The sequence below is a fragment of the Cottoperca gobio genome, chromosome 16 (assembly GCF_900634415.1).
Source record: "Cottoperca gobio chromosome 16, fCotGob3.1, whole genome shotgun sequence".
Taxonomy (NCBI): domain Eukaryota; kingdom Metazoa; phylum Chordata; class Actinopteri; order Perciformes; family Bovichtidae; genus Cottoperca; species Cottoperca gobio.
In genome coordinates, this window is record NC_041370.1 from 8831932 (window position 1) to 8844016 (window position 12085).

At 39.2% G+C, this 12085-nt stretch overlaps 1 protein-coding gene across 1 annotated transcript in view; it reads right to left on the bottom strand.

Moving 5' to 3' along the window:
- dgkb (diacylglycerol kinase, beta) overlaps window positions 1–12085 on the bottom strand; it is a 62357-nt gene that overhangs the window by 26631 nt on the left and 23641 nt on the right. Inside the window, 5 exon segments of the mRNA XM_029451905.1 lie at window positions 5275–5435; window positions 6173–6262; window positions 6859–6944; window positions 9375–9449; window positions 10049–10122. Of these exon segments, the coding sequence (XP_029307765.1) occupies window positions 5275–5435; window positions 6173–6262; window positions 6859–6944; window positions 9375–9449; window positions 10049–10122 (486 nt within the window).

A 12085-nucleotide genomic window follows, 5' to 3' on the forward strand; every position in this document is an offset into this window, starting at 1 on the left:
ACAGGACAATAGCTGCAAGCAAGAGAGCAAATCTGGGAGAGGTTGTTTCCCCCTTTGGTTTGGGGTCTATTATCTGAGATCTGTACAAGTGGAGCTGTGGCTTTTGCAACAGTAAACAGCGATTTCAAGACAACTAGGAGTGGATGAAGCCCTTTGTCATTCTACATCCATGCAGCGTTTGTGTGCTTTGAGTGGTGAAACTTAAAAAATAAACCGGCCCAACATTGCCATGTGTCACAAAGATTAATACAAAAATATTTCAAGAATATTTATTTTCAATATGGTATGATTATATTAATCACATGGCAATTTTAGACAATTATAAAATTAATGATTCTGTATCTAAACATTAAAACATAATTAGAGTTTTTACCAATTTAATTATTTTAAGACCTCCCTAAACTAACTGAATTTAGTAAAATAATAACACAATATGTTCATATATTTGCTTTGTAGATTTGTGACTTTTGTGATAAAGAACAATCAGCAATAAAAAACAATCATGTTTTTTCTCCACCAGTGGGTGAAACTTCTCACCCACCCCATCAGATGTGCTTTACGGATGCAGACTTGAAATAATGTTTTATGTTCATACATGTGTGATGAAAAGTATTTAGTAAATAAATGTGTTGATTTTGATTATTGAAGAATTACTGAGGAGATGTTGCCCCCCCCCCCCTTTTCAGTTTGAGACGTTGTTGCTTTTGGCCAATCAGGCTCCAGTATTATGATCATTTTAAAATTAAGAAGATATTCAGTCTTAACTAGATTTCGATGTATTACTCAGGTTTTAAAGTTCATTACTGACCTTGGAATCGGATGTTGAGAAGACAATCTCAGCATAAGGTCCATTTAGCAGCTGTTCAGGAGCTTTTGATCACATCACATGATCTGTAGATGTTCGGATTATCATTGTTCTGACCACTGAAACACATTTCTCAACAACCCTTGAGAATCACATGATGAATATTATATGACATAATTAAGAGCTCCAGAACAGCTACCAAACGGACCTTGTGGTGAGTCTCAACTGATGTTCACAAGGTCGGGAATGAACTTTGAACCTTTCACGCCAACATGGTCGAAAGTGTTACAATTCCATTGCTGGGTAAACTACATGTGCTGAAGAAGATCATGTGATAGGATTGAACGCTTCAGAATATCTACTAAATGGACATTTGAGAACAAAACAGTAAAACCTAAATAAAAAGGGGACGAGTCAGTCGCAGCATCAACACATGTCGGACACATTCACATCTTCCAGCGTTGACCCCCTCGCGGCAGTGGGACGCAGTCAGCTCACTCACACTCCCTCTCTCCCCCTAGCTGCCCTCAAATAATTACCAATGTAAAAATCTGGCACCCAAATTAATACAGGACATGTGTAATGTCCTCTCATAGCTCAAAGTTTAGTCCAATTATGAGTGGGCCCCAGCGGTTTGATGTGCCTTTCACTACGGGGGAGAGTAATGGCTTTGACAGGAGCGCCAGGGTCATTAAGGCGACTGACTGCATTATGGTAGTGGAGCGGGCTCAGTGATTAGTTCTGTCTCTCACCCCTGGCCCTGATTGAGATCATTACACTTCACGTCACTTCCACATCCTCCCAAAAGGGATGGTGACCATTAATTCCCAATCCAACTGGGCCGTGGCAGAAGGTTAGGTTGTGAAGAATAAAAAAATAAAAAGAAGATGGTTCTTCTTTTTTTTTGGAAGAATCACCTGAGAATGACTTGAAATGAAGAATGTTTCCGTTTGTTCGTCAGCTGCTGACACTGATGATTGACCAATACAAAGATACAAAGAACTTCTCTTTAAATGCCTTCAGATTCAAGCACACATTGGTGGCGACGCTCTGCTATTGCTGATCTTTTGATTTCGACAGTGTCATTACAGAAACAATCTACTCTTCATCTGCATAATCTCCGAGGTAATTATTAGCTTGACTTGTCGCATAATCTTTATTGTAATTTTTATTTTTTATTCCAACGGAAAGCAAAAAATTTGATGCAACAATGTGTCACAAAATATTATATCACACTTAAATCCACAGAGAGCTCAAAGTCTTCTTAATCCCCCACAAACAACTTCATTTGTCATCATCACGCCTGCTGGGTGCTAATCCCACTAACAGAGGAGAGACAATAGGGCTTATAATGACTTTATCAACCAACCAGGCCAAAGCTGTTTTCTTTGGTTCACAAAGAAGGGATCAACCAGTCCCATTAAAGCATAAAAATGTACTGTTCTTTTTAGGGTATTGTAGCTTTGGTTTACGGCATGAATGACTTTTAAAAAGAAAGACAGAGGATGCATCTAAGGCCACAACATTTGGTGTGAACAATTTTTCTCCTGAGTCGGCAGTGAAATGAAAAGTACTTATAAAATCAATTGACTCATCTGCTGTCTCCTTTTCCAACCAGACTCTAATCTAGATCTATAAATGTGTACCATGTAACATGTAACTGTTGTGGCTTTTCTGAGAGCAGGGGACTTCCTATACTGCAAAGAAATGCAGAAATAGTTTTCTGAAAAGTATTTTGTAAAAGCTATTCTTTATTTGCTAGTTTTTCTTACACTAGCTGAAACATCCCTTACTTAAATGTGCTGCAGGTTTTCCAAGCTCTGACTCCCTTTGTTCAATCCCCCCCTTGTTTAGTACACACACATACACATGAGAGTTGCGTCCAAAAGAAGCTCTGACTCACTTCCAAGTCACAACAAATGTACAAATGTGTTTTTTTGTTGACATTTACACTGGGAAATAAATGCACTCAAACATTAGGATGAATGTTCAGAGATGTATTCCACACTGTAACTACTTTCCCCTCTGTACACATCACCATACTGTATGTTTAGCACTGCAGACAGATGACAGCTGATTGTCCTCTATCACAATGTTAACAAGACCTCTCCTCTAATATCCTCCAACATCGTCATTAGGGCCACAGGCTGGAGGTGTTATTCAACTAACATTTGGAAGGCCATGCATCACTTATGTCCCTGCCACAGTCTGTACGAAACTCACAACACTGAGTGGCTCCCTCCTCTGCCACCTGCAAATGTCAATTACTATATTTCCCCCTGACATTTATCAGTAATGGCTAACACGAGCTACGTGAAATCAGTGTCATTATGTTGGAGATGGACAGGGGAGGCTGATGGCTGCGTAACACCATGCAAAGAAACAACAAGGCTTGTTTATCAATCAGAGGTGGTTGAGGCTTGAGCACATCTTAATAAAGGCCTAACCACATTGTGATCAAAACAAATACATTGGCTCATTATGCTGTTACTGCAGGTACTGTGTTATAAAAGTGACTTTATTCAACCTTTAATAACAGAACCAATCATTTTATTTCCCCGTAAATCAGTCCGTCCTTCTTTTGTATTTGAGTTAAGCTGTTTACTGGCACTTCTGCTTTTCTGCGACTGAGACTCTTTGTCACCACAATTAAACTTAACTTTGGTGTGAAAGGTTAAAAAAGCTGCCATATGCTTCTTCCATCAGCAGTGCACAAGTGTGCCATCACTGTAACCCTGCAGTCACAGCAGAGTATGGTGTCTCTTTGTGCCACCTGGGTGGTTCAGTGTGTGGAGCTTATCGTCACATCTTTACGAACATGATACCAGCCTCCTTTAAAAAATCCTGCAAAATTTTAAGTTATACGATACAAGCGGGGAAATCTGTCATTAAATAGCTCCAAATACATATTAAAAATATGAATAGGGTTTGGGAGAAGAGGTACTCTAGCTGCACTGATGGCACAAGAACAAATAAGAATAGAAGATTTATATTTGCAGGTAAAAAAAAGATAAAGTTTCAAATCTAGTTTATCTTTCAGCACAATACCAACGATGCATATACTTCTGCTTGTATTAAAATGTGTCTTTACCTTCCTTTTTCTCCACATCTGGCTTTTAATTTGCAGTAAATCAACTTTTTTAGCTGGATTTATTGGTATCATTTTTAACGTTTTATCTTATTGTTATCAAATGTTTTACTTGTTTAGTTTTTGGCCTATTTTTGTCGTTAATCCAGTTTTATAAAGCACTTCGGGCTGCATCTTTGCATGAAAGGTGCTTTGCAAAACTATTTTTCTCATAATTGGAGTATAGGTCTTTGTTTTTTAATCTGGAAATGTATCTTGCTTATTTTGATTATTAAAAAATGTGTTCAAATGTTTTTTCAGAAAACACCATTTTGACTGCAGATACTGTTTATTTTCCCTGTCAGTCACATTCAACACTTAAAAAGTGAGACTCTGATGGCATTGAGGTGTTCTTTTCTAATGAGAGGCATCTTGGTTCTGCTAGGCAACCTGCTATCAGTTCTCAATCACTTGGGCAGAGCTACACATAACAGCAACTATGTTCAACTACGAAGGATTACTTACTTGAAAACGTATTTACTGTAAAATGTAGGACTCTCCTTTTTTGTTCTTTTTTTCCTCTTTATTGTGTGCATTAGTTGTAGTACAGTACTGATTGAATGTGACGTTTAAAATGACTTTTTGTCTATAAAGCTATAACACAGCGGTGTCAAATATGTGGCCCGGGGGCCAAAACCGGCCCACCAGAGGGTCCAATCCGGCCCGTGGGATGACTTTGCAAAGTGTAAAAATTAGTTGTTTTGATCATAAAGTAAAATACTGTTCCAGATACCTGTGATGATATGTTTTGTGCCTTTGTAGACACACTGTGATCTGTAAGTTGTAACGCACATGTGTAAATGATAAACTAATACTATTGTTGAAATTGCACCTTTTTTTCTTAAGAAATTTCAGGTTGTTCATAATGTTTTGTAAAAAGATAAATTTGAACATTTTCAGAATGAACTTACACTAAAACGAAGGAAACATTTGGAGTTGTCGTTATTTATAAGTTATTATGCTGTGATTTTACTGGTCCGGCCCACTTGAGATCAAATTGTGCTGAATGTGGCCCCTGAACTAAAATGAGTTTGACACCCCTGCTATAACACAACCCATGTTACTGAGTTTAAGGCGATCGTACTCTTTTTTTTTTTTCTGTTGAAAAAAAAATGAAAACATCAACCCTATTTATTTATACAGTATATATACATATATATATATACACATATATATATATATATATATATATATACACACGTGTATGTATGTATGTATGTATATATATATCCATCCATCTATATCTAGATATACTGTATATATCTAGATGTATAAATAAATAAATAAGGTTGATGTTCACTTGTTTCCCTTCATTATGAATACTGACTGAAGTCCGACTCACCACTCCGATGGAGAAGTAGTTGTTTACGATACTGTAAGGCACCGGGTCTCCTCGCTCCTCCTTGTCTGTGGGTGTGACATCAATCTTCCAACGATCCAGCATCAACGCTGAACTGTTCTCGATATCCCGCATTATCTTCAGGAGGCTCTCGCCCTCATAGCCTCGGGAAAAGAAAACCATGTTTTAAAAGTGCAAACTGCTTCTAAACTCTTCTTGGTTCATTAATAGGGCTGAAATTGGCTCTTTTTGAACAGACAAAAGTTAAACATGTTGTAGTTATATGATGGTTCTTATACCAACAGCTAGAAAAGGGATTTGTGCAACTAGAAATACATATGTATGTATTGTTTGTATTTTTACTAATATATATTTTTGACAGATTTTGATACAACAGAGTTCCTGTACACTTAAAATATTAAGAGTGTCTGTTTCAAAGGAGAATCTCATGATGTTCTCAATGTATTTAGAGATTTTCTAATCTGACAAGAATAAAAGGAAATATTTGTAATTATTGTTATTTCTTTCAATGGTAATGGTTCAAATTATGGAAAACAAATATTGGCTATAAATATATCTAGTGAACTGGAATCCATGTATTTCTAGTGTAGAGTCTCAAACCGCTCATAGTGTAATCTATCATAATGCTCAAATCATTTGATGAATCTCTCAGTCAATCCACTAATTTGATCAGTTTTTAATTTTCTGTTTCTCAACCATTAAAATGTGCAACTTTTCTCTGTTCCATATGACTGTAAACTAAATCTCTCAATATGAATTCCTTAAAATAAATAAAGAATAACGCTGGGTTAAATTATAGTGTCCTCTTTAACTATGATAATGTAATAAGGTGAATTAAGACCATTTATTTCACTGCAATGTATCTATTTTCTGTCAGTACCTCCTCCCCATCGCAGACATCTTGCCAGGTCGTTGCCCGTGCCAAGAGGAAGTATACACACGGGGGGGTTCCTGTCCAGGTTGGCCTTATCTAGAGTAGCGGGAAAAATATCATAACACGATGCGAAACAAGGCCAAACCAAGAGAACACTCACTGCAAAGACTTGCAAAGAAAGCATCAAATCCATTTTGCAGCCCCCCCTTGTACAAGTCAATATGAGCGTCCAGTTGTACAGTCTATTTCAAGAGACAGTTATTACCTCTCTTTGTTTTTGATTGATAAAAAATTGAGGCAATTTTTCAGAGTCTGAACAAGTAACACGCCTTCAAGACCAAATAAAGGGGGCCAGGTGTTTTTCCGCCCTCAAATGATGACTTGTATGTTGTTTTCCAACTCACGTAATCATCCCATTTACCACCCTTGAATGCGCAGGCTCGGACGTAATGAAAGTGTTTATATACAAAACTATAAAGTACGCTTTATCATTTCAGGCCGAACAACAAGAGCTGCTGCTGGCTTTGAGAACTAATAAAAACAAATTAAATGTTGCTAAAAAGGAAATGGAGTGTTTAAGTGCTGCCGTGTTGTTGCACCTCATGAGGTTTGGGCGTTTGTAATGCGCATGAAATAATTGATCAGATTCTTGGTAACGTCAAATATTATAAAATGTATAATTTGTTTTCTACCTATGAAGTCCAGGATCCAGCCCACAGTGCCGTCTCCTCCGCAGGCCAGCACTCTGAAATCAGGAACATCTCTGAAGAAGTTCAGGCTGCAAACAAACACAGTGTGCGTCTCTTTATTACTGACGAGCTGTTTTTCAATTTTGTTATCTAACTGTAAATTGAAAAATAAATTCATCTTCTAAGAAACTATTTGTGCTTTTTTTCCCTGAAGCACATTGTTCTTTCAATTGGAAAATTAAGCCCAAAATATATTCTCTTAGGGCTGACACAAGTGTTTTGTTCACATTGACTTTACCTACTCATTGCTGCGTGTGTAAAAATAATCGTGCAAAAATCAATTCTTACTTTTTCTGACCTTTTGGAACTCATTTTGTATAATTATACGAACCGTTTCTATTTTTACTCAACCTATATCTTTATTCCATTAGGTTGATTTTGTGTATCTAGTTGCTCTATAAGAGAAACACTTTAAAATGACGGAGTTAAGCCATTTTGTTGCCTAAATGTCATAGAATAAATTCTGCGCTGCATGACCATCATTATGAAGTGTTCCTTCTTCCTTTTCAAGTTATTATACTCTTTCATGTCATATTCTATTTTTATTTCATGAAAGGGAATGAGTCCTTCATTTTCTTTCTGCCTAAAACATGACAGATTTGTTCAGGTGTTTAAAGAAATAAAGGTTAATGAAGACACATCAGCTTTTCTCTTGACAGTAAAAGAAAGTGTGAAGTGTTCACATAACAGATCTGTGTGTGAATCATGAGCATATATATTTGAGTGAACACTGCTTCGCTGCAAACCCCCTCTAATCCCACAAAATAACACATGTTGCATTGACAATTATTCATTCGGCGAGTTAGCCTGCCTGTTCGAGGGATAATTGGATCATGACAGGCAATGTTCAGTCCAACTTCTTCCGTTCCTTCACAATAACAAAGCCCTAACTGAATGAGCCAGCCTCCGAGCCTCGTATGGCGGGTAAATGATTCGCTCAATTACTCTCCAACTGGGACCACAAACCACATTAGGCGCAAAACAGACGGTCGCAAACATGAAAGGCAACTTTGGGGATATTTAAATACCAAGAAACAAACACTTAATTTGCTATAATTGCATTAGTGAGGCAGCTAATTGACAGGAGTGCGTGCGGCTGCTTCGGCCTGCAGTGTCCGACGGTGACCGCTCACCTCTCTAATGTGTGCGACAGTGCGTACACTTGACTAAATATTAACAAGGTTACAGTGGGGCAAGGTCATCTAGAATGTTGTCAGCTCTGAGGAGAAGCTCCGGGTTCAGCTCCAGACAGCAGAAGGGATGCAGGTGATGTTTCAGGCCGGGGCAGAGACATCAAGAGAAGAGAGACAAAACAGTGGACACAAGGTCAGCCCCAAAAACTTGGAGCTGCGTCGGCACAATCTGTGGCGGGATGAGCGTGGAGGTTTTTCTGCACCCTGCGTGTGCCGCTGTGTATTTATTTTTTATAAGCCACAAAGAGTCCGTTCTCTGATCTAATCAAAGCCAAACAACGTGGCGGCACGGCAGAGAGGAATTCCTGTATGTTATGTACCACCAAAGTGGTGAAGGAGCCTTTTGCATGTAAATGATCCATTCATTTTCTTAATCACAGATGTGAACCATAGGAAACCCGACGCTGCCCGCACCTACAGCCTGCAGAGAGCTCCTCGTCTGTATGCATGATCACATGTGGTATGGTGAGAGTTTCACCCCTCTCCATCCGTCACTCATCTGTGTCACCGGCTCTCCCTTCACATACAGGCTTATGCATATGGAGCCGCCACTCGTCCGAGGTTACAGCATGATGCTGTCGTCTCCAGGATTTGTTATGTGTGGACTCACCTCATTTGCGTCTGTGCTGTGTGAGGGAAGCGAGTGAAGAGTCTAATATTAAAGGGCCTCCCTTGCATTTGATCGTGGTTATTATATGTGAGCAACAACAGCCTGTTTGTAAACAGAAGATCATTAGCAAATACTGCGTTATTTGTAAGTCTTTTCTACTTTCTTTTTTGATAGTTTACAACAATTAACTTCATAATTAAGTATTTAAAAGCACAACTCGATGTTAAGTAGGGTGATATTGTGCTTGACAATATTCACATTGGCAGATTCATTTTTAATTTTAAACAATATTTCTCATCTTGTCGCCTGAAAAATGTTGCAACCGCAAAAAATGTGTGCAGTTCTTTACTTCTTTTGCATTTTTAAATAAATTAAATAGAATAGGTTACAGAAAATACAATGATGTATTTTAGAAGTGCATTTTAAACATTGAGAACAAAAAAATGTTTCTATAGTTTTGTTCTCTTTAAGCACTTTTGTTTAATAACTCAAACACAACAAAATGGACAAGATTTCAAGTCCGTCTTAAAACAATACTTACATGTCTATGTTTGCTGTAATAATTTGTCCTGTTCATGCTAGCCATTAAGAAAGGCTTGAACAATAAGTGAACCTATCCTGTAAGTGATCTTTCCTTGTTTGAACACACAACCTACCCTGGCATGGGTCCATTCTTGGCCAGGTTGTACACTTGTCTCGGGTTCAGAAGATACTGGAACTTTCTGTAAATCCTACAGGAGTGAATATGCAGAGAGATCAGAAAACATCAAGACAACAAACACAAAGTCACAATGCAAACATTTGATTCAAACTTCATAGATAAGGCTTAAAAAAATGTGGATTTAGTGTCAGATTTTGTCCTGTAAGCGCCGACGCAGACTGGCGTCCAATCAGAGTGTGACATGGCAGTGGACTGGGCAGCGGGGTGGGACATACCCAAAATCCCCTTGAGGAGAAGCCATTAGAAAGACTAATTCATTTTAATTTCAATTTCATTATATCAACTGGCTGAAGTCATATTTTGATCTCATAATTTAAACAAATGAGGGCCGGCGTAATAAGTAGCGAATGAATATGTTTCAGTAATAATCCAATTAGCCCTGGGTTAAAGACGGGGGACCAGCCAGGGACGTGACAGTGAGGAGGGTGTCTGTGTAGAGCTGACGGTGAAGGCGGCCGGCGCTTTAGGGTAATGTTATTGTGTTTTTATTTGACTAAGTAAGCCTAAAGCACTTGGCAGCCAGAGGCCATGCTGCCGCCTTCCCTCTGCAGCTGAGGAGCGGGGCTTCAGAGGCCTCTTGTAGCATGTTGAGACAGATTGTGTACTTACCTCTCTCCCTGCTTCCCTCCGCTCTTCGGATTGACAAACACTAGCAGAGGATGAGTGCCCTCTATTGTTGTGATCTGAATGGGAGATGTCAAAACAAACCGTTGGTGTTTGGAGACTGCAGGATGCTTCACAGGAATTCACTTTCAAGCCATATCCCTCTGACGTTTTATCGAGTGCATACGGCACTTCCAAGCAATGCCAGTCATGGGGTTTATTTCATAGTTTTCCTGTTTCATTGCAGAGGTGCACAAGTGGTGCGTGGGTACGGCAAAAGATTGGGCGCTCACTGATCCTTTGCCTGAGTCCAAATGTAATCTTGTGGTAATTATAATATCTAATTATAAAGAAGAACAATGATGAAGCCCCAAAATCTTTTATTTCTAAAAGGTAAAATAAATCACAAATGTTCCCTTTAAGTTGAGTTTTTGATCAGCTCATGTAAAGGATCCCATGAACAGACCATAACAAATAATGTATTAGTTCGTATGTCAACACTTCCCTTCCCTGTCTGTGCACTCAGACCTGAACCAAGTCATTCTAACTGAAGACATATCTGTAAAAACATCTCACAAATATTTAAGTTTTTTTGTTTTTTTTAAAGGCTCAGTACATTTTTATGACACTTTACTCAAACAAGAGTTAATAGTGCATTCGCTGGGGATTATTTTCAATGGCGGATTAATGCACATCAAGTGCTCAAGTGAGTATTTGTGGCAGCAGGATGGTGTATGTGGGATGGAGTCAAAAATAAACTACAGTGTGTGTGTTCATGGTAATGAAGAAGCATGTCACCCAGTGCAACAGTGTGGCTCATTGATGTGTTTTTAATCGTTTTTTTGTAGAACAACGGAGCTCTATGGCACACAGGAGTAAGATATATCCGGCTTTGGATACACGGACAATACTTCTTGTACTGTAGTGTTGCTTTACGTTTTTTCATTTGCTCATATGGCCAGCAGATGTTAACGATAAATGTAGTAGATGTTTTCTTTGGACGTTATGGTGGAAAGTGCTATTAGATGCAGGCCAGGTTTCAGGTTTAAGCAGACAGCCATGACAGTACAGTAAAACAACCCATCTATCTCTCAGCCAATCAATACTCTCAACCTGATAAATCATGATTCACAATTCAGTCTTAACAGTTATTTGTCACCGCTTCCTAATTGGCAGGGCAGTTTGTCTCGTGTGACGTGGGGAAGGATTTTCTCTGAGCGGTCGTGAAACTGTGGACAGACAGAGCCTGTGGTGCCGGAGGCCAAACTCACAAAGCGACACATAAACAAGCTCTAATCCAGCGGCCCTGTTTGAATCGCTCTTCGTGCAGTTAGTCCGCGACAACTCGCCCCGTGCTCTCCCTGACACAGATTAAGCGCTTAACTCCCCCTGTCTGCTATCCCAGCAGGCCAAGGGTGAATTAACGAGCTCCCTGTCCAGTCCGGAGTGATCCATTACTTCCTGTAATTATAAATAATAATCTTGATTATTATGCTGGTTAGCCGGCGAGAGGCATAGATGGATGTGCCTGCGATATGATTCATCATATTTCTCTCCCAGCCACGCGTAGACGAGCAGTCGCCACAGACAGCGGCAGGTTTCCATCGCGAGCGTGCTGGCTGACAGATATAAGAGAGGATTGGGGCGGACTGGGCTCTGCTGTATAATACTGATTACCAGCAGGGCCTGCAGAGCCCCATCAAATGTCCCAAGACCAACTGCAGAGGTTCATTTCAAAAGAAAGGTCTGATGCATGGATAGTCTCTTCAAATAAACCTTAAGACTGCCGCTCTAAAGAAAAGCTCCAGTCCCGAATTACAATGGCTCCATATTCTCTGGTCTCTGTTGATCACTTTTAAATCTCTACATGGTTCGGCTCCGCTTTATATTTCAGATCTTTTAAGTCTTTATTCTGCAATAAGATGCCTTAGATCTGACAATCAGATGTTGTTAAGAGCTCCACAGATCAGGCTGAAGACAAAAGCTGGATCAGGCTTTCACTGTTTTAGGAACACATTCCCACTCAGTCTCTGATCAGCTGAG